At 41.8% G+C, this 22375-nt stretch overlaps 1 protein-coding gene across 50 annotated transcripts in view; it reads left to right on the forward strand.

The window, feature by feature from the left end:
- The window catches only part of PUM1 (pumilio RNA binding family member 1), a 150935-nt gene that overhangs the window by 38313 nt on the left and 90247 nt on the right, over positions 1–22375 (forward strand). For all 50 annotated transcript variants that reach the window (XM_070078873.2, XM_089301130.1, XM_017346521.4 and 47 more), the window contains exon 3: positions 5912–5980. In XM_070078873.2, coding sequence (XP_069934974.1) covers positions 5912–5980 — 69 coding nt within the window. The remainder of the gene's footprint in view (positions 1–5911; positions 5981–22375) is intronic.

The following is a 22375-nucleotide window of genomic DNA, read 5'->3' on the forward strand; positions in this document are numbered from 1 at the left end:
AGCTGAGAAAGCCCTAAATGGGGATGAGAAAGTTACACAGTATTGGCAAGTGGCCCTGAAAGAAAAGAACAAGAAATAGTTTTGTGGACCCAGAGGGGATAAAGTTGAAGGATGGAAGGGAGTAGTGAGAGATACTTAGCAAAAGTAAAGAAGGAACTAGTCAGTAGTAGTAGTAGAAATTAACAGTAAGCTTGGCCGGTGCCGCGGCTCACTAGGCTAATCCTCTGCCTGTGGCGCCGGCACACCGGATTCTAGTCCCGGTCCGGGCGCCAGATTCTGTCCCGGTTGCTCCTCTTCCAGTCCAGCTCTCTGCTGTGGCCCGGGAGTGCAGTGGAGGATGGCCCAAGTGCTTGGGCCCTGCACCCCATGGGAGACCAGGAGGAAGCACCTGATCCTGGCTTTGGATCAGTGCGGTGCGCCAGCCGCAGCAGCCATTGGGGGGTGAACCAACGGCAAAAAGGAAGACCTTTCTCTCTGTCTCTCTCTCTCACTGTCCACTCTGCCTGTCAAGAAAAAAAAAAAGAAAAAGAAATTAACATTAAGCTGCCACTCAGACTAATTTCTAGAGAAAGGGTCATTGTAGAGCACAAGGATTTGAACGTATTGTTCTGTCTTGATGGGAGCATTTGCTAGGATGATAGTTGACAACCAGCTTTCACCTTAATGATGAAAAGGTGTCTTTGTTACTTGCCTGACATATTTGCTACAGTGGTATGTGTCTTTATTCTTGGGCTTTTCTTATTTCTGGAGCCCCTTTTTCTGCTCATTAATTTTGTTTCCTTGGAACAGTTCTGTTTGGGGAGTGTCCCTGATGTTCATGACTAGACCAGATACAGCTGCCTGCCATTAGAGATAAAGTTTCTGAAGAGTTAAAAAACACTTTTATGAGAGTGACATGGTTTATCTGACCTTGTCAACTGTGGGTGGAAGTGTAAAATCTGGTTTCTAGACTAGAAAAGACAGCTTCAGAAAATAAAGCTTATTTCACAGTGTTGACTACAGGAGGAAGGGTGGGGCTGCTGCCCTGAAATGGGGGAAGGGTCCTGTGAAGCAGAAGGAGATGCCTTGAAAGGAGGACTGGACAGAGTGAAGAGAGAGTGAGAGAGAGACAGACCTGAGAGACAGGGCATAAAACAGGGGTGTGTGTGTGCTGGGGAGGGGCAGAGACAGACCGACAGACAAATGGGGAAGGGAAAAGGGTGCTGTGGTATAGCGGGTGAAGCCTGTGGTGACAGTGTCGCCGGTTTGAGTCCCAACTGCTCCACTTCCCATCTGGCTGTCTGCTATGGCCTGGGAAAGCAGTGGAGGAAGGCCCAAGTCCTTGGGTCCCTGTGCTGGGCTGGGAGACCTGGAAGAGGCTCCTGGCTTCAGATTGGCCCATCCCTGGCTGTTATGGCCATTTTGGGGATGAACCAGTGGATGGAAGACCTCTCTCTCTCTTTGCCTTTACCTCTCTGTAACTCTACCTTTCAAATAAATAAAATATATCTTTTTTAAAAAAATAAGAATGTTATAGGAGGAAGATAGTATAGAAAGGAATGAAAAATGCTACAGGCACAAGATGGGCAATTGAAAAAATAGGCAGAGAGAGAAAGAGAGGGCTCTCATTTGCTGAATGACTCCCAAACCCAATAGCCTGCTGGGCCAGACTGAAGCTAGGATACAGCAACCCAATTAGCCATATCACTTGAACCATCCCCAGTGCTGCTCTGCATCAGCAGTGAGCTGGAGGCAGGAACCACAAGGCAGACCTTGAACTCTGGCATTCTGATAATGGAGTGTGGATATCTAAACAGGAGTCATAATTGCTATGCAAAACACCTGCCCCCCCCTAAACATTTTTTTGAAATTTATTTGTGTGTTGAGAGAATTGGATTTTGGAGAGAGAGGGAGTATGTGCACATGATTACCCATTGAACTTTAAACTGGATGATCTGGATTAATATCTTGGCAATAACAGCTGAGTTTCAGTTTGTTTCCTCCTATGTTCTTCCCTACTTAATGATCTGGGAAGACATTTCCCTAAGATTCAGTTTTCTAATCTCTGCATCGTAAAATAAATCTTTTTTAAAAAATTATTTATTTGAAAGAGTTATAGAGAGGCAGAGGCAGAAAGATATCTTCCATTCATTGGCTCACTCCCTAAATGACTGCAGTGGCCGAGCCTGAGCCAGACGAGCCAGGAGCCAGGAGCCAGGATCTTCTTCCAGGCCTCCTACATGGGTGCAGGGGCCTGAGTACTTGGGCCATCTTATGCTGCTTTCTTAGGCATGTTAGCAGGGAGCTGGGATGGGAAGTGGAGCAGCCAGGACTGAATGGGGCCCATGTGGAATGCCAGTAGGTGGCAAGCCACAGCCCACAGCGCCAGACCCAGTTTTCTAATCTCTTAAAGAGTAATTATCACTGTGAGATTCTTGGGATAGTTACATAAGTATGCATAATGTATGTTCTTGGCCTTCCCTTGCTCTTCCTACTTTTCTGGAAATATAAATAAATAGAATTTCTGGTGTTTCTGGTTAAAACTTTTTGGATGTTTTTAGAATTCTAAAAAATGACTCTCCCTAGTTCATTGTATGATTAGATTCCACAGAGGGAGCTAGAGATCTTTGTGTATTTGATTTACATGCTTTGTAAATGTTAACACTGGCCTGAAGATTCAAATAATTATTTACAGCATTTGTAGAGCTTCTAGCTGACATCTTGTCCCTACGTTCCCTCTCCTTTATTTCTTTATTTGTTTTTAAAAATTTTTTTTTAATTTGAAAGGTAGAGTTAGAGGTTCTCCATCCTCTGGTTCACTCCTCTGCTGCTTTCCCAGGCACATTAGCAGGGAGCGGGACCAGAAGTGGAATAGCCGGGACTCTAACCAGCGCTCATATTGGTGGTGCAGGTGACAACTTAATCTGTTATGCCACAGTGCTGGTTCCTTCCTTCATTATTTTAACCATGTAGAGTTCAGAAATCTATTCATTTTGCATGCTTAACTAATCGTGTAACTATTTTGAAAGGTGTTTATTGAGGGAACCTAGGACTAGAAGCTGGACAGACTAACTCCATCCCACAGCTCCTTGCCAGCACATACACACGAAACATAATGGGAGTGTTCTTTCCCTGTGGCAACCAGGCACGCACCTGTCTTCCCATTAACTGGACAGGACTCTTGCTTTCCTATTTCCTCCTTTGTCCTCCTCATTTTGACTGTCTTTTCCACCGTGAGCATTGTCTATTATCTCCTTTTATCCTCATAATCATAGTGCTTCTGTTTTTACCACATATAATTAACTTACTTCAGAAGTGCTTACAGGAGCATATGACTGCTGTATCCCAAGCCATCACACAGGAACAACACAAGACTGTTCTTCAGTCAGTCTGAACCTGAGTGTAGACCCTTGCCTCATGTTTACGCCCCAGATCAGCAGGAAGTAGTCAGGAAGAAACCGGTGCCCCATCTCCTTATCTATACTCAGAGTCAGGATTGATGGAACAAGGGCATAAACCTCAGCCATTTTAGGTTTTATTACCCCTGCCTTCTTTCAAGAGACCAGTTCAGTCTCACACCCAATTGTTCTCCACTCCACTCCCTGTATTCTCTCCCAGGTTTGGAAGCAGGCGGGACAGACTTGAAGAACCTGCATGGAGAAGCTCACCTCTACCTACTGCCCCCCACCCCACCCCACCCCAGCCCACCTAAGATATAAAAAGGCCCAGCCTACTGAGGTCTGGGCCCTCTGCTCCGAATTCCATCTGTGTACACGCTGGCAGTTGGTTGACCTCTGCAAGTTTATTTTCTTTGAGTAAATTCGATATGCTCGTGAGTTCATATTCTGTCTTCTCTCTGTTTTTGTGCTCTTTTTTTTCTTAAATTTGATGCCCTCTGTGAGGAGACACCTATCTGCACCCCCTTTTTACAATCATAGCTTCTATTTCAAGCCTTTTGAAACCATATGCCAAGCTTTCTTTCTCCTGTGATTGTTCATATAATAGGATTTTAACTTATGTTTGAATTTAAAAAATATACATTTTTAGCAAGCATTCCAAAGCTGTTTTATCATAATGACACTGTGTCATTTGTATCATACTGTCAGCTCTGGGTTGTTGATTTATTTATTTATGAAAGACAATTTTGGAGAGAGGGAGAAACAGAGAAAACAATCTTCCATACTCTGGTTTACTCCTCAGATGGCTGCCGTGGCCTGAGCTGGGCCAGGCCGAAGCTGGAATCAGTAGTGGAGCAGCTAGTACTTGAACCAGTGGCCATCATAAGTTGGTTCTCTTAAATGTATTCTGGTTCATGTTCTCTATATCCTTGCCGAACCTCCTTACTTGGCCCTGTCCTGAACTTTGCATTTTCTGACTGCTAGAAATTGTGTACCAACACTGGGACAGTAGTGTTGCAGAGGGGAGGAATTTTGAAACACTCCTTGCTTCAGGCAGTCAGAAGTATTTTTCAGAGAGGTAGAAAAGCCTTCCTCTTTAATAAACAAAGGACTGTACTCTTGAATCCCTTGCCCAGGGATGGTTCAGGGACTATGGCATCAGGTGGCTTGCTGAAGACCAATCCTGAGAAGACCAGCCAGCTGTTAGACTAGTGGATGAAAAAGAAACTTTGAAATCTATTTTAAATGGTCTGTTTTGCACTTAATCCTTGGTATTGATAATACCTTGGGATAATAACCTTGGGGACAAATAATAGGAAGCCTAAAGAGATTGTTACGCTGTGAGTAGGAGAACATTTAGTGATTAGTAACATTTGTTAGAATTCTTGGGATAAATGCTCCCCTTTTCCTTACTGGTTTTAAGGATCTGGCAGTACCCAGAAATCTTCCAATATTAAAAAAAATGGGCCGGTGCCGTGGCCCACTTGGCTAATCCTCCGCCTTCAGTGCCAGAACCCCAGGTTCTAGTCCCAGTTGGGGCACCAGATTCTGTCCCAGTTGCTCCTCTTCCAGTCCAGCTCTCTGTTGTGGCCCAGGAGCTCAGTGGAGGATGGAAGGAAGACCTTTCTCTCTGTCTCTCTTTCACTGTCTATAACTCTGCCTTTCAAATAAATCAATAAAAAAAAAAAAAAGAAAAGAAAAGAAAAGAAAGGTATTCCTTTCCATTGCTTCATCCCCAAATGGCTCCTATGTCCGGCGCACTGCACTGATCCAAAGCCAGGTGCTTCCTCCTGGTCTCTCATGCAGGTGCAGGGCCCAAGCACTTGGGCCATCCTCCACTGACCTCCCGGGCCACAGCAGAGAGCTATACTGGAAGAGGAGCAGCCAGGACTAGAACCCGGCGCCCATATGGGATGCTGGTGCTGCAGGCGGAGGATTAACCAAGTGAGCCATGGCGCCAGCCCAATGAAGACCTTTCTCTCTGTCTCTCTCTCAGTGTCTAACTCTGTCAAATAAAACAAAAAACAAACAAAAATGTTGAGTCACTCCCTTATATAGTGTGTAGTGTACTCCTCTGGGGTCTACCAATAGTGGATTGGATCAGAGATGAGATCCCTTAATTATTCACAGTTGAAGGAGGGACACTGACAATTTCGACTCATTAGCCAGGTTTAGGTCACATAATCATTTCTAGGCATTGTTGATTTTCAGCATGTTTGCTTCTACTTATTAAATTAGAATATGTGAGAAATAGCTAGCATAATTCTCAATGTAATGGTCTTTTTCTGAATTGTATGTTGATTTTCATGTTTTGAAATTAAAAGAGAATGGGCGGGGAGAAAGCAGGGAACATTGCTGAACCCTGGTGGTTAAAGGTAAGTGAGTATTTAATCTTAGTTCCTTGATTATTGCTATTTAGTCTTTGTCAGTGTCTGAAATTAAACATAGAGACATTTTTTCACTTATGTGTAATGTGTGTGTAAAATTCAATTTGCTGACTTAAAGCTTTTCCCCGCCTCTGTTCTGTACAATAGGTACGTTCTATGGATGAACTGAATCATGATTTTCAAGCACTTGCTCTGGAGGGAAGAGCGATGGGAGAGGTAAGTGAACTGATGTGTCAGAAAAGTGGGTCAGTTTTTAAGGGAAGGTTGAAGTTGTCTTTCATCAAATGTGTCCAGATCTAGTCTCCAGAAGTATGTGCTTGCTGTTCCTTGTTGCCATCCTCATGGTAGGAGTGGGATATTGGAGGATTTTCCCCAAACCATTTCATTATATGAACAATGTTGGCCTTAGCCTGATGTCTTCAAAGCAAAATGACCACCAAAATGTGAAGCATAAATATTGTATTAATAAGTCAGCTATGGGTTGAGGCATTAAAATGAAAAGTAGTTTAATGTGCATCAGATGTCTTTACCTTTGCCTCACTTTTCTTATGGATAGGTTCTTTTGTAGTGTCAGAGGGAGTCTTAGATTGGCTGTTACTCAGAATAAGTTGACAACCTATTTTTAGAGTAGTTCCTTTTTTAAGGAAGTTGTTTAGAGCTATATTGTGAAGGGGGAGGTTGTTAGGTTTCTGCTGAAATAATTGAAGATATTAGATGCCTGAAAGTCATCCCTTAGAGGAATTTCTGAAGTAAGAAATTTGCTGTATTTGAAATGTTTTAAATCTGCAAAAACAAAATTTATCATCCATTATATTGGTGGGAAGGATTGCCATAATTCCAAAAGGAGGTTAAGTATGGACAGTTAAAGTCTAGCTGACTTTGATGTTCTAGCTATCAACAATAAGCATGTCTTGATGACAAAGGTGGAACATGGATTGAATTAATTGCTCTACTTAGGTTCACAAATGGGTGTTTGCTCATGGCTTTCTTGTACTGGAGGGTAACCTTAGATTTTTCTCTTCTGTTTTATATTTTGTTTAATATTTAAAAGCTCCTGAATCTATTTTAATGTTTTAATTGAAGGAGCATTGCTTTACTCCATATTTCTCATTAAACCATTCTTCAGATATGTTTGTTCTTTGATGTAGCAAATATCATTTGGTCCAGGCACTGTGCTAGGTTCTGAGGATTCACAATGAAGGTAATTATTCTCTTGAGTTCATAACAAACATTTGTTGATCTCCTTTGTGGCTAGGCAGTGAAAGTTATAATCTTTTTGGTGTTTTGGTCCTAAATTTCTCATTTCCTTTGTTACAAAGATTCTGTTTCCAACTTTTCTGAATCATCTGTGGTCACAGAGTCCTGTGTCCTATATTATCTTGGGTTCACGAGTTTGGCATTTTTTTGTTTTTCCTCTAGACCTTAAGAGATGATTGTGTCTCCTGTGCCTGCCTAATATCATTGAAACAGTGCACATCAATAAGCCTGGTATGGTTATCGAATAAAAGACTTTGTACTTAATTTCTGGACACCATTTGAACAGAAAGCTAACAGGTTCGTTAGATATTAGAAGATACTAGAAACTACATTTATCTTCTTACCCCACTCCTTTGATTCTAACCCGATCTGCTTCACCAAAAATTCAACTCCAGTTTTTAAAAATGGATAAAAAATTAATAATAATGCCCTGTTGCTGTTTTGTAAGCAAGAGTTTATAATACCTAAAGACTTAGAGCATACAGAATTTAATAGACAGTGAATTTTAAATAAAAAGTTGACAATGTTAATGTCTTTTAAATAATTTTTTTTCTTCCAGAGATGCCATTTTTGGGGTATGTGTTTATATTTCCTCAGACATGGATACAGGCATATATGAATAAGTATATTCAAACAGTAATTATCACTTTTCCTTCTTTCCTCATTATTCACAAAGTAACTGACAATTACCACTTGTGAACCACTTACTAGGTAGATGCTAAGGGGTTTGTATTTATTATCTCATCAGTAACAGTATGAGAACAGTTCTGTCCAGATAAGGAAACTACCTAGTCTCTGGGTAACACATGGACTAACTGATAGAGCTAGAATTCTGATCTGGCTTCTACTCTAAAGCATATGTCCTTACTTAAGAGTAAATCAAGCCAATATTTATAAAATAAGTGAGAGGCATTTTAGTAAGGTTTATAAAAATTGATATTTTGGCATAGAATTTTAAAGACACTTTATAATACTTCCTCCCAAAATACAATTTACTGAGGTCATTATTATTTTTAAAAATACATTTATTTGAGAGTAAATGCGAGAGAGAGAGAGAGAAGATAAAGCTAAAAGCTGGTAACTCAATCCAGATCTCCCACATAGGTGGCCAGAACCCAGTTACTTGAGCCAACACTACTGCTTCCCAGAGTCTCCATTGGCGGGAAGCTGGAGTGAGGAGCTGGAACCAGGTTTTAAACCCAGGTACTCCTGTGTGAAACACAGGCATCCTGGTTGCTAGGCTAAATGCCTGCCCTGAAGTTACTTTTTTTTTTTTAAAGAATTATTTTATTTATTAGAAAGATTTACACAGAGAGAGAGAGAGCCAGAGAGAGAGAGAGAGAGAGAGAGAGAGAGCGGTCTTCCATTCTGCTGGGTCACTCCCCAAGTAACCGCAACGGCCAGAGCTGAGCTGATCTGAAGCCAGGAGCCAGAAACTTCTTCCAGGTCTCCCACATGGGTGCAGGGGCCCAATGACTTGGGCAATCTGCTGCTGCCTTCCCAGGCCATAGCAGAGAGCTGGATCGGAAGAGGAGCAGCTGGGACTCGAACTGCTGCCCATATGAGATGCTGGTGCTGCAGGCTGGGGCTTTAACCCACTGCACCACAGCGCTGGCCCCCTTGAAGTTATTTTTTGAAAGTATAACCTAAAGTGTAGGCAAAACAGGGGGCCATCTGTGTATGGAGCGAGGCTTTTGTACTCAAGGGGTTCTTTCTTTAGCTAGGTGAGGAAAAAAATGAATATAATTGAAAACAAAAAACAGGTTTTTTCCATACATAGTTGTAGTTTAGAGAGGGAAACATCATGATTGGCAGAACTGGACAGAGATCACTCTGTAGGAAGTGTACATATTGAGAATCATCTCATCTAGTTAGCATTTGGATTAGGAGAAAGATTTTTGCAGCAAAATGGGGAAGAATAACACAAGAAAAATGAAGAAAATCTTTTATAATGCAGGTTCTGAGAGGGAATATGTATATAAATATTATAACAAACACCAAAGGTTCAAATAAATTCATGAATTTTCAAGCCAGTGTATTTTTGTTCCAGTTAATTGTGTTTGTATTTGTGTGAGTGTGTGTGTGTGCATGCTCCTGCAAGTGTATGAATTCTCATTAGGGTAGATAATTGCTATATACAAGAATGAATAAATCTTTAGAACAAAAATAATCCGTTCCATTCAAAGTAATTGATTTCTAGTAGTTAAGGTTAGCACTGCTTGGCTATTTGATTTCTTTGTCAAAGCCACTACCAGGCTCTTGGTGCCGCTTTGAAAGATTTATAGCATTCCTCAGTAGAAATCTTGCTAAGATGTGGCTAAACTTAAGTTTTATTAATCTCAAACTTTGCTAGTTGTCTGAAGTGTGGCTCTTCTTAGCTGAAGGACTCATAATACAAGTGCTTTACTTGCTTCCTATTCTGGAAAGACAACATAAAAAGGAGGATCAATAAATGAGGATTAAGGCCACACATTATTTTAAAATATTTCATTGATTTTCCTTGTAAAGTCACATGTACATGAGCAGCTTTAGTCTGTAAGTTGAATATTCAAGGTGGTATCTTTGTGTAGTACAGAGGAAGGCTCACTGACCATGGGTTTCTGGGCTTTGTTTCTATATTGATTTGGTGTATGGTCTTACTTACTTACTTGCTCTTCTGTGGAAGGATGGACAGTCTTATTACCATCCATGTTCTAAAAAGAAGAGATTTATAAAGAGGGGAAGAGTTCTGATTGAAAAGTACTTTGAAAGCCTCGACAGAAAGGCATTTTATATTGCATAATTGGTTTTTTAACTTTTGAAAACTAGGGAATATTTTTATTTTTAAGAGTTCATAATACTTTACATGTAAATAAACTGGACAGTTTCCAGGGTAGTTAAGATAGTAGTGACTACTATCTTATTTCTGGAATAAATGTAATGTATTTAAATATGTGGCCCTTCATTTTTGTCTTAGAAAAGAACTTATCCTTGGTAATAGACAAATTTATAAACCTGATGAAGGCAATTTGGAAAGTACTCTTATATATGGAGTGATAATGAATCCTACCCTGTTCATTGGAAGTATAATAAGGTGAGATATTTAATAGCTACAGATTCTTGTTAGACATTATATAGGAATTCTATCCATAAGTGTGAGATAGCAGAATGGCTTGTAAAGGGAGGAATTCAACAGTGATTTAGTGGAGCTCTTAAAGAATGGTAAAACTGGGTACCATGAAGATAGTACTCAACCAGAAAACCTTGAGGCCATAGTTTCCAGTCTTAGTATATAACACTCATCATCTTTGGACTTTACTCTTTTACTATCTGTAAGTCAAAGATGTTAAACCAAATAGTTTCTTGGGACCTTTTTTGATCTAAGATTCTTCATAAGAATGTGCCCTTATTTCTTGTCTTGAAAAGAATAGAAAAGAGGAATAATTCTGACCTTTTAAGGATATAGTAGACATCTAAAAAGATGCCTTTTAGAATGACTTCCCCTTGTGATCTAGAGGTTCCGTAATGTTTCATTGGATTCTTATTTTCATGGCTTTTTGTAGGCAAACAGGGTTGGAGAGGTTAACAGGATCATGATTGAGTTGTTTGAACCTAGATCTCTGTTACTCCAAATCCTGAGCTTTTTCTGCTCATCCTTCTACATATTGAGATTTACTCATTTGAAAAATAAGCTTTCCTGCTCTTATCAGCTAAAAGCTGTGGCAGGGAATTCAAGTAACAAGTGATTTATGTACTTATTTTGTTCACTTGTACAAAGGTTTATTGAAGTTAGGGGCTTTAGCTAATACTGTACTTTAGAAGCAACTACTTAGTATATTATGGTAAAAGAACTGTATGCCAGTATATATTTTTCTAAGCATGAATTCCTCTTTTCTTTCTCTTTTATATCAGAAGTTGGGATCCCTGTCCACTCCAGGGACCTCAGTCCAATTCAGTAAATGATGGTAGTGTTTTCTGTTCAGATGACTTTCCTACCCTCAAGGATGTGGGGAGTGGAGAAGATAAAGACAAGAAGATAAAGACAAAACTGAAAGCACTTATTCAACCTTCTCTTCAAATATGTAGAGTTTTTGGAGTTATTTAGTAGTTACTTTTGCAAACATTGATTACATAAGCTGAATAACAAATCAACAATCCTGCTATCATACAAATTAAATCCAATATGAAAACATTTGTTATAAAGGATCTTTTGTTTAATCAACCTGCTAGGGTAGGGAAACATGTCCTGATTGTATATACATGAGCCATAATGATGTTCAAAAAACTGGAATTACTTTTACTGCTTTTTCAAACTTGTTTTAAACTTTTCTAGGTATTTTCATCTTGTTTTATAGTGGTTTTGCTGATAGGGTACCTATATACCAAAACTAACTCATTTTATTTTGATTAATTAATATATGCTGTGACTCTTAGGAGGAGGTAGTTTAAAATTTTCTGTATTGCTGTTTGTTTCCTGGAATGAAAGAAAAAAGGAACTTGTCCATATTTCCCCTCCTTGTCTTGTCAGTTCCATAATTAAAAATACTCCAAGGCTGACCACATGTGTGGGGAGTTTGACTATTTGGTTGTGTCTTGAGTATTAAAATATTCATTCTTGTCTCAGTTGATCTGCTTGCTTTTGCCCTTGGGGATCTGACAGGAGTTGGTCGTGAACCAGTCTACATATTTTCAGTTTCATTCATGAACTTTACAGGTTTCCTAGGTGATCTTGGAATTCTCTATTGTACATTGGACTCTCAAGTCACAGAAGTCATTTATATAATTAGTAAAGAATAGACATTTTTTAAAGAAAGATTTATTTGTTTATTTGAAAGGCAGAATGACACAGACAGACAGTGAGTGTGAGAATGAGCTTCTGTCTGCTGGTTCACTCCCTAAATAGCCAAAATAACCAAGGCAGGGCCAGGCTGAAGTCAGGAGCCCAGAACTCTTTTGAGTTTCCCATGTGGGTTGCAGGGCCCAAGCATTTGGGCCATCATCTGCTACTTTCCCAGGCGCATTAGCAGGGAGCTGGATGGGAAGTAGAGCAGCCAGTATTCAAACCAGCCCTCCTGATAAGGCGTGCCAACCTTTCAAGCAGTGGTTTAATCCATTGGCCCACAACATTGGCCCCAAAGCATAGACCTGCTAAAACATCAATTGGTTATAGGTCAGACTGTATAGTTTAAGCATGTGTAAAAGCCATGACCTTATTTATAGGTAATATAGATAATGTGGGCAAGATAATGCTGGTTTTGTGTGTGTGTGTGTGTGTGTGTGTGTGTGTGTTTATTGGTTTGTTGAAGATTTATTCATTTATTTGAAAAAGTTACAGGGTGGGGCGGTCAGTCCATCAGTCGATGAATTTTCCATCCACTAGTTCACTCCTCACAGGGCTGGCCCAGACTGAAGCCAGGAGCTTCATCCTGGTCTTCAGTGTGAATGGCAGGGGCAAAAACACTTGGAGCCGTCTTCTGCTGTTTTCCCAGGCCATGAGCAGGGAGCTGGATTGGAAGTGGAGCAGTCCGGACTTGAACAGGCCCCCTGTTCAAGGTGTCACAGTTGGTGGCTTTAACCACTATGCCATAATGCTGCCCCCATAGTGCTGTCTTCTTACATGTTTATTCCTATATCATGCAGAAAGCCTGTTTTAGCCCAGGTATTTCATCATCTTCTAAATGCATTTTACTGTCAGTCTGTCAAGCTTTTGAAGATAGTAAAGCAAAGTTGCTTGTGACTCGGTTCCAATAACTTGATAGTTTCAGTAGATTGAGGAGTGATGTGTAATGATTAGTGTCCCAGTATGATTATCACAAAAACATGGTTTGTGGTGCTACCAATATCCTTGAATTTCATTTTATTTTTTGAGGGCCTTTTATATGAGAGTATGAAGCAATTCTTTTTTTGTCCTTGATTTCAAGAATGAAGTTGATATTTCTTATGTTACTTAGTACCTAAAGAACATGAGGAATCCCTTTGCCTTTGGGAGGTTACCAGTCATTTAATGAAGAGCTGACTAACTGCAATTTTACTTTGTTGTTATCCTAAAATTGAAGACCTAGCAAATTCTTATTTCTACCTGATCACTCTTTTGGCTGGATCCGAAGAGCAAGGTGGTTTTTCAAGGAAACTTTAATACCCTTTGGACTTAGGAAAGTTAAACTTAAAATGCCATATTCTTACATAGTTGGATATTATTTTCTCCTAGTCTTTACACACAGTCAACTTTGTAATTTAGATTTCAAATTCCAAGAACCTTAGTGACTTCCTTCTTGGTCATTGTAATAGGTAAGACAGCTTCAACTTCTGAAATGATAGCTTTTTTTTTTTTTTTTAACATGCTGGGAAGTGAGCAGCATCTAAGAAGCAGTTCTTCCTTCTGTGATTTCCACAGGTCTTTTCTCTTAGAAAAATGTTCTTAGACTCCCAGCATCCATTTAATTTTTCTCCATTTTGTAGAGGACAATCAGATTAATCTTCAGAAAATATATTCTATGCTGTCACTCCATGTTGTTGCTTTGGTTCCATTTGTCACCCTCTCAGTGTGCACTCCTGTGTCGAAGGCTAGCCTCCAAGTGGGTGCCTGCTTCACAGGCTTTCATTTCTGTCTTGGATGGCTGCAGAAAATCCTTTCCATTGTCTTGCCCATGCTGTTCTTTTCCTTCTACAAGGATTCCTTAACCAGTCTTGTCTCAGGTTCATTTCTTTGTTGGCCGGTTACTGTTCTTTCTTTTAACTGTAGTGGGTTGTGAAGTTTATCAGTCTGTCCTACACTTTTAAAATTCCTTGTAATTGATTCAACTTTTCAGATGTCGAAGGGAAGGTTAAATTATTTCATCTTGGGTAGGCATAGTGGTTCGTGTGATTTCATCCTTAGCTTTGCATTACATTAACAGCGCTTATCAAAAGTGCTTAATACAGGAAAACATTAAAAAGCAGCTAAATTTTATATACTGCATAATATAATTAGGTGGAAAAATTAAATTTTTCATTTTATTTTATTTATTTGAAAGTCAGAGTTAGAGGGAGAGACAGAAAAAGAGTTCTTCCATCCACTGGTTCACTCCCTAAATGGCCACAGTGGACAGGGCTGGGCTAGGCCGAAGGCTGAAGTCAGAACCTTCATCCGACATGGGTGTAGGGACTCAAGCACTTGGACCATTTTCCACTGCTTTCCCAGGTGCATTAGCAGGGAGCTGGATCTGAAGTCGAGCAACTGGGACTCAAACTGGAGCCCATATAGAATGCCAGCATTGCAGGCAGTGGCTCTAACTTGTCATTTTTAAAAAACAGTATGTTAGAATTCAACCAAAATAAATATTTATAAGAAGTTATTATTATTATTATTATTATTTTTGACAGGGAGAGTGGACAGTGAGAGAGACAGAGAGAAAGGTCTTCCTTTTCCGTTGGTTCATCCCCCAATGGCCACCGCGCGCTGCAGCTGGCGCACCTGGCTGATCTGAAACCAGGAGCCAGGTGCTTCCTCCTGGTCTCCCATGGGGTGCAGGTCCCAAGGACTTGGGCCATCCTCCACTGCACTCCCGGGCCACAGCAGAGAGCTGGCCTGGAAGAGCAGCAAGTGGGACTAGAACCCGGGGTGCGGGTGCTGCAGGCGGAGGATTAGCCTATTGAGCCGCAGCGCCAGCCTATAAGACGTTATTGTTATGGAAATTTGTTTTTAGTAATAACCATTTGCCATAATAAAAATGTAAAGCAGTAATTACTATATACCAAATTTAAACGACATCTAATTAAGAAATATGAAAAAATCATGGCAGCTTTTGTCATTTGAATTAAACAAAACGAAAATATTTTAACATTTAAAGATTATCTTTACACCCAAGTATACATTAGCTGGTTAAGAATGCCGGATACTTCCTTAATGAGTAGATACTTAAATGGGAAGAGAGGATTTGGTAGATCGTATTTCTTTTCTTTTCTTAAAAAGATTTTTAAAATTTAATTTAAAATCTGAGTGTAGAGAAAGAGATATATTATCTGCAGGTTCACTTCCCAAATGGCCAGGCCAAAGCCAGGCGCTTGGAACTCCATCTGGGTCTCCATGTGAGTGTGAGTGGCAGGGTCTCAAATACTTGGGCTATTACTGCTTTCCCAGGTGCATTAGCAAGGAGCTGAATGGGGAAGTGAAGCAGGGAACTCAAACTGGTGCTCTGATGTTAGAGGCCAGTGTTGCAAGTGGTAGCTTACCCCACCGTGCCACAATGCTGGACCTAAATATATTTCTTAGCTGAAAGAGAAGATGAAAACATAACACAAGATCTTTGCACAAGACACAAGAGAGAGATATCTTCCACCCACTGGCTCACTCCCCAAATGCCTATAACATCCAGGGCTGGGCCAGGCCAATACCAAGAGCTTGGAACTTCATCTGGGCCTCCCATGTGGGAGGCAGGGTACCAAGTACTTGAGGCATCACCTACTGCCTTCCAGGCTCATTACCAGGAAGCTAGATCAGAAACAGATGCAGTCGGATCAGCGCGGTGCGCCAGCCGTGGCGGCCATTGGAGGGTGAACCAACGGCAAAGGAAGACCTTTCTTTCTGTCTGTCTCTCACTGTCCACTCTACCTGTCAAAAAAAAAAAAAAAAAAAAAAAAAAGCAGATGCAGGACTCGGTCTGGGACACTCTGTGGAATATGGTTGTCCCAAGGAGCAGCACCAGTCCACTCTGTGACAAAAGTCTACACTTTGATACTTTGATTATTTTTAACTTAAAATACTTGGCTTGAGGTAGCACTTGGAGTAGTGGTTAAGAATCTGCTTGGTAGCCAGCGCCGCGGCTCACTAGGCTAATCCTCCGCCTTGCGGCGCCAGCACACCGGGTTCTAGTCCCGGTCGGGGCGCCGGATTCTGTCCCGGTTGCCCCTCTTCCAGGCCAGCTCTCTGCTGTGGCCCGGGAGTGCAGTGGAGGATGGCCCAAGTGATTGGGCCCTGCACCCCATGGGAGACCAAGATAAGTACCTGGCTCCTGGCTTTGGATCAGCGCGGTGTGGCGACCGCGGCGGCCATTGGAGGGTGAACCAACGGCAAAGGAAGACCTTTCTCTCTGTCTCTCTCTCTCACTGTCCACTCTGCCTGTCCAAAAAAAAAAAAAAAAAAAAAAAAAAGAATCTGCTTGGGACACCTGCATGTCGTATCTGAATGCTTGATTCATGCCCTGCTGCTCTGCTTCTGAGCCAGCTTCCTAATAATTCATATCCTGGGAAGCAGCAAAGCAAGGCTCAAGTTTTTGGGTCCCTGTAACCCATGAGAGAGACCTGGATCCATATCCAGTCTCCTGGTTTTTGCTGATTCCATTCCTGAGTGTTAGAGGCATTTGGGGAGTGAACCAAGGGGTGAAAGATCAATGCCTGTCTGTCTTCATCTTTGTCTTTTAAAATAGGTGAAAAGTTGACATGCAGCACACCATGAAGCTTTTTAAAGAGATTTATTAAACTTTTATTTATTAAAAATTAATAGATTTATTTAAAGTTCCAGAGAGAGGGGGACACACAGAAATATCTTTCATCTGCTGGTGTACTCCCCAAATTGCCCCAGCAGCCAGGGATGGTCCAGGCGGAAGCCAGGAGACAGGAGCTTCTTCCAGGTCTCCCTCATTGGGTACTTGGGCCATCTTCCACTGCTTTCCCAGGCACATAAGTGGGGAGCTGGTTTGAAAGTGGAACAGCCGAGACGTGAACTGGCTCCCATATGTGATGACGGCATTGCAGGTGGCACCTTTACCTGCTGTGCCACAATGCTGGCTCCTAAACATGTTTTTTATTGATTTTTTTTTTTTTTTTTTTTTTTTTTTTTTGAGAAAGAGCACCAGTGAGCTTTACCCAATCCTCTGGTTCACTATTCAAATGCCTTTAACAAAAAAAAAAAAAAAAAAAAAAATGCCTTTAACAGCTGGAGCTAGGTGGCTTACCCAGCTGAAGCCAAAAGTTAGGACTGCAGTCCAGGTCTCCCAAGTAGGTGGTAGGAACTAAAGTACTTGAGCAATTGCTACTGTCTCCCAGAGTCTGCTTTAATAGGAAGCTAAAGTAAAGAGCCAGAGCTGAGAAGCATTCCCACATGGGAGGTGGACATCTTACCCACTAGGCCAAATATCCATTTCCCATGAATATTTAAAATAGTCATTATTTAAGCTACAGTTTTTTTTTTTTAATTTATTTGACAGGTACAGTTATAGACAATAAGAGAGGGAGACAGAGAGAAAGGTCTTCCTTCTGATGGTTCACTCCCCAAATGGCCACCATGGTTGGCGTTACACCGATCCAAAGCCAGGAGCCAGGTGTTTCCTCCTGGTCTCCCATTCAGGTGCAGGGGCCCAAGCACTTGGGCCATCCTCCACTGCCCTCTCGGGCCACAGCAGAGAGCTGGACTGGAAGAGGAACAACCAGGACTAGAACTGGTGCCCATATGGGATGATGGCGCTGCAGGCAGAGGATTAACCATATGAACCATGGCGCTGGCCCCAGCTACAGTTTTTAAAGTGAGATACGCGGCTCACTAGCTAATCCTCTGTCTTGCGGCGCCGGCACACCGGGTTCTAGTCCCGGTCGGGGCGTCGGATTCTGTCCTGGTTGCCCCTCTTCCAGGCCAGCTCTCTGCTGTGGCCAGGGAGTGCAGTGGAGGATGGCCCAAAATAAATAGAAACTAAGTGAGATAGAAGTTTCACTTTTTTATGCGGGGGGGGGGGTCTAAAAATATTTGAGGGGCTGTTGCTGTGGTGTGGAAGACTAAGCCAGATCCAGGCTCCTGGCTTCAGCCTTGCCCAGCCCTGGCAATTACAGCCATTTGGGGAATGAACCAGGGTGTGGGCGATCTTTCTTCATTTCTTTTTCCCTTCTTCCCCCTTCCCTTCCACTCCCCTCCCTCCCTCCTTCCTACTCTCTCTGTATCTCTGCCTTTCAAGTAAATAAATCTATAAAAACATATTTGGAACATCTAGTATGAGATCTCATCCTAAATTGCTACTATCTTTTGTCTTTTTATTTTTGACAGGCAGAGTGGAAAGTGAGAGAGAGAGAGACAGAAAGGTCTTCCTTTTTGCCGTTGGTTCACCCTCCATTGGCCGCTGCGGCCTGCGCATTGCGCTGATCCGATGGCAGGAGCCAGGTGCTTTTCCTGGTCTCCCATATGGGTGCAGGGCTCAAGGACTTGGGCCATCCTCCACTGCACTCCCGGGCCATAGCAGAGAGCTGGCCTGGAAGAGGGGCAACCGGGACAGAATCCGGCGCCCCGACCAGGACTAGAACCCGGTGTGCCAGCGCCGCAAGGCGGAGGATTAGCCCATTGAGCCATTGCGCTGGCCAAGATCTCATCCTAAATTGCTACTATCTTTTGTCAACTTGAGATTATGTTGAAGTGACAGGTCAGTATATGAAAAATAATCAGTTTTTACTTATTAGAAAGTCAGTTTTAAATTATAACAAAAGTATATTTTATAACCAGTAATTCATAATTCCTTCTATACAAGCAGCTGTTTGTTTTGTTGTTATCATCCACAGGAAAAGCATATTTGAAGAATATGTAGACTTTACATGTGCAATTTTTTATTTTTCTTTTACATTTAATGTTATTTTATAAATATTTCATGTAGTCATTATGGGTACATTTGGTAAGCTTTCATTATATCACAGCTACCTTATTGAATATTTAGTTTGCTTCCAACTTATTTGTTCTTACAGACCTTTAAAGTTATTTATTTGAAAGGCAGAGAGAGAGTATGAGTGAGCAAGTGAGCAAATGATCTGTGATCTTCCATCTGCTGGTTCACTTCCCAAATGGTGGTAACAACAGGGTAGGTCCACGCTGAAGCCAGTATCCCTGAATTCCCATTTGGTTCTCTTACATTGGCATTGTGCCGTCTTCTGTTGCTTTCCCAACCACATTAGCAGAGAGCTTGATTGAAAGCATAAGAACTAGTACTGGAGCCAGTACTCTGATACAGAATGTGGGCATCCCAATGGGTGCTTAATCTGGTAGACCATAATGCCAGTTCCCTTATAAAACTTAAAAAATTTTTATTTGAGGGGCCGGCACTGTGGCATAGTGGGTAAAGTATCCCATATGGGCACCGGTTTGAGTCCTGGCTGCTTCACTTCTGATCCAGATCTCTGCTGTGTCCTGGAAAAGCAGTGGAAGATGGCCCAAGTGCTTAGGCACCTTCACCCACATGGGAAGACCCAGAGGAAGCTCTGGACATTGCAGACATCTGGGGAGTGAGCCAGCAGATGGAAGACCTCTCTCTCTACCTCTCCTTCCCTGTGTAACTCTTTTGAATAAATAAATAAATCTTTAAAAAGAGATTTATTTCAGAAGTAGAGAAACATACAGAGCTCCTGTGTGCTACATTACTCTCCAAATGCCACAGTATCTGACTGAAGCTGGCTTCTTGGAATGCAGTGCAGGTCTCCTGCCTTGGTAGAAGGAATTCAATTACATGAGCCATCACCTCTGCCTTCCCCGGGGTCTACATTCTCATGCAGGAAGCTGGAATTGGGCTGAAGCGGGGGAAACCCAGGCATTTTGATGTAGGATCAGGGCATCTTAACCGCCAGTCTTACACTCTGAATGTAGAGTTTTCTTAAAATTCAAAAAAATTTTTTATTGAAAGGCAAAGAGAAAAAGAGACAAAGAGACAAAAAGAAGGAGTGGAGTAGTTTCCTATATGCTGGTTCATTCCCCAAATGCATGCAGCAGCCAGAACTGGGTCAGGTTGAAGCCAGGAGCCTGGAACTCAGTCCAGTTCTCCTCCTCAGGTTGCAGAGACCCAACTACTTGAGCCATCATTTGCCTCACAGGTACACATTAGCAGGAAACTGGAGCTGGAAGTGGAGGTTGGACCTGATCCACATTGATTCCAAACAGGGTCTTAACTGCTGTTTCAACCTTCCCACCCCACTGAATTTTGTTGTGGTTGTTGTTATTAATGTAAATTCTCAAGAAATTCTTGAGAAATGCATATATATTTTTTCTGAGGCTCCTTCCAAAAGAATTTTGCTAGCAAAGAATAGGTGGAGTTAGCTTTTTTTAAAGCACTTTGAAGGGTATTGACTTTTACTTATTTTTTATGATTTGTTTATTTGAAAGTTACAGGGAGGCAGAGGTAGAGGGAGGGAGAGAGAGAGAGAGGTCTTCCACTTACTGTTTCATTCTCTAAATGGCCACAACAGCCAAAGCTGGGCTGATCAGGAGCCAGGAGCCATGAGCTTCCTCTGGTTGCCACATGGGTGCAGGGTCCCAAGCACTTGGGCCATCTTCCACTGCTTTTCCAGGCCATAGCAGAGAGCTGGTTCAGAAGTAGAGCAGCTGGGACTCAAACCGGTTCCCATATGGGATGTTGGCACTGCAGGTGGCGGCCTTACCCACTGTGCCACAGTGCTGGCCCCTAAGTTACCCTTTTTTTTTTTTTTATAAAAAAGATTTATTTAAAACGCAGAGTTAGAGAGAGAAGGAGAGGGGATTTTTCATCTGCTGATTCACTCCCCAAATGTCTGCAAATAGCCAAGACTGGGCCTGACTGAAGCTAGGAGCCAGGAGCTTGTTTCGGTTTCCCATGTAGGTGCAGGGACACAAGTACTTGGACCATCCTGTGCTGCTTCATAGTCGCATTATCAGGGAGCTGGATCGGAAATGCAGCGCCTATATGGGATGGTGGCACTGCAGGCTTTGGCTTTAACTTGCTGAACCATAGCTCCAACCCCTTGACTTTCACTTTTGACAGGGCAAATCTTTTGTGTAAAGCTTTAGTAGTAACAATATCATTGTAGTTCATTGTATTTAGGAAAGCTCTCTAACTTCAGCCACACTGTTTCATTTCAGTCAGTTTAGAAAAGTCCTTTCCCTGGGCTGTTAGTTTCTTCTGTTGTAATAAGAGAATGATGAAAAAATGCACTCAAGACATTTAATTTCTGCTCTGATAGGTAGCTCTCTATGGGATGCATAATTAATTATCTAATATTTTATTTCTTGTTAGTACAGAGGAGTTGTTAGAATGCCCATTCAGTGTTATCACTATTGGAAAACCTCACTGATACTTCTCTATGAGAAATACTAATGGTGATATGGTCAAACAAATGCAGCCCTTAAATCATCTTGTCTCTTTGTGGTTTCTGCAAAGCTACAATTGTGGTTCTTGAAGCGTTTAGTTGGGGCTGTTAATTTTATGACATTCCTACTAAAGTGACTTGGGTGATGTGCTCACTGTGGCTGCCTAGTGCATGGAAGCATTTTATAGGCAAACCGTATTGTGAGATTTTGGTTAACTCCTTTACTCTTAAAGAAGGGTTGGAACTGACTCCTTGTGATTACTGTGAGTTAGCGTTGTACTCCATCTTGACTTCATTTAATGTCACAGCAGTTCATTTCCTGGTAGAGAAAGTAGTGAAGGCTTGAATGCACAGTTTTTTTTTTTTTTAACGATTTATTTATTTGTTTGAAAGTTATACAGAGAGAGAGGGATCTTCCATCCGCTGGTTTACTCCCTGATTGACCACAGCGGCCGGAGCTGTGCCAATCCGAAGCCAGGAGCCAGGAGTTTTTTTCTGGATCTCCCATGAGGTGCAGGGCCATCTTCTCCTGCTTTCCCAAGCCATAGCAGAGAGCTGGATAGGAGGTGGAGCATCCGGGACTTGACCCAGCACCCATATGGGATGCTGGCACTGCAGGTGGCAGCTTTACCTGCTATACCACAGCACCAGCCCCACAGAGCTGGTATCTGAAGTCAGTTTAAAAAGAAATGATTCAGAGCATTCATATATGTTTTATCATTGTATTACTTCTTTAAGGATGTTAAGAGTTTCTTTAGGTTCTTAGTTCTTTATTGTCTCCACAGATATTTCAAGTTTCCTAGTAGGGATTTATGAGGTGATTTTGTAAGTGCAGCTTTGTGTATTGTTTTTGTTTTGTTTTGTTTTATTTTGTAGAAGAAAAAAGGAGAAAATGTATTTCCAAACCAAATTTAGAAATTTACCAAGTGATCAACCTGGCCTTTTTTTTTTTTTTTTAAAGATTTATTTGAAAGTCAGTGTTACACAGAGAGAAAAGGAGAGGCAGAGAAAGAGAGAGGTCTTTTATTTGCTGGTTCACTCCCCAGTTGGCTGCAATGGTCGGAGCTGTGCTAATCCGAAGCCAGGAGCTTCTTTGAGATCTCCCACATGGGTGCAGGGGCCCAAGGACTTAGGCCATCTTCTGCTGCTTTTCCAGATCATAGCAGAGAGCTGGATTGGAAGTGAAGCAGCCAGGACTTGAACCAGTGCCCATATGGGATATTGGCACTGCAGGTGGTGGCTTTACCTGCTATGCCACAGCACTGGCCCTTCAACCCAGCTTTTTAAGCCAGTGCTTAATTTCAGTTGTGTTCT

Source organism: Oryctolagus cuniculus, chromosome 7 (assembly GCF_051225735.1).
Source record: "Oryctolagus cuniculus isolate XC-2025 breed Fujian yellow rabbit chromosome 7, ASM5122573v1, whole genome shotgun sequence".
NCBI lineage: Eukaryota > Metazoa > Chordata > Mammalia > Lagomorpha > Leporidae > Oryctolagus > Oryctolagus cuniculus.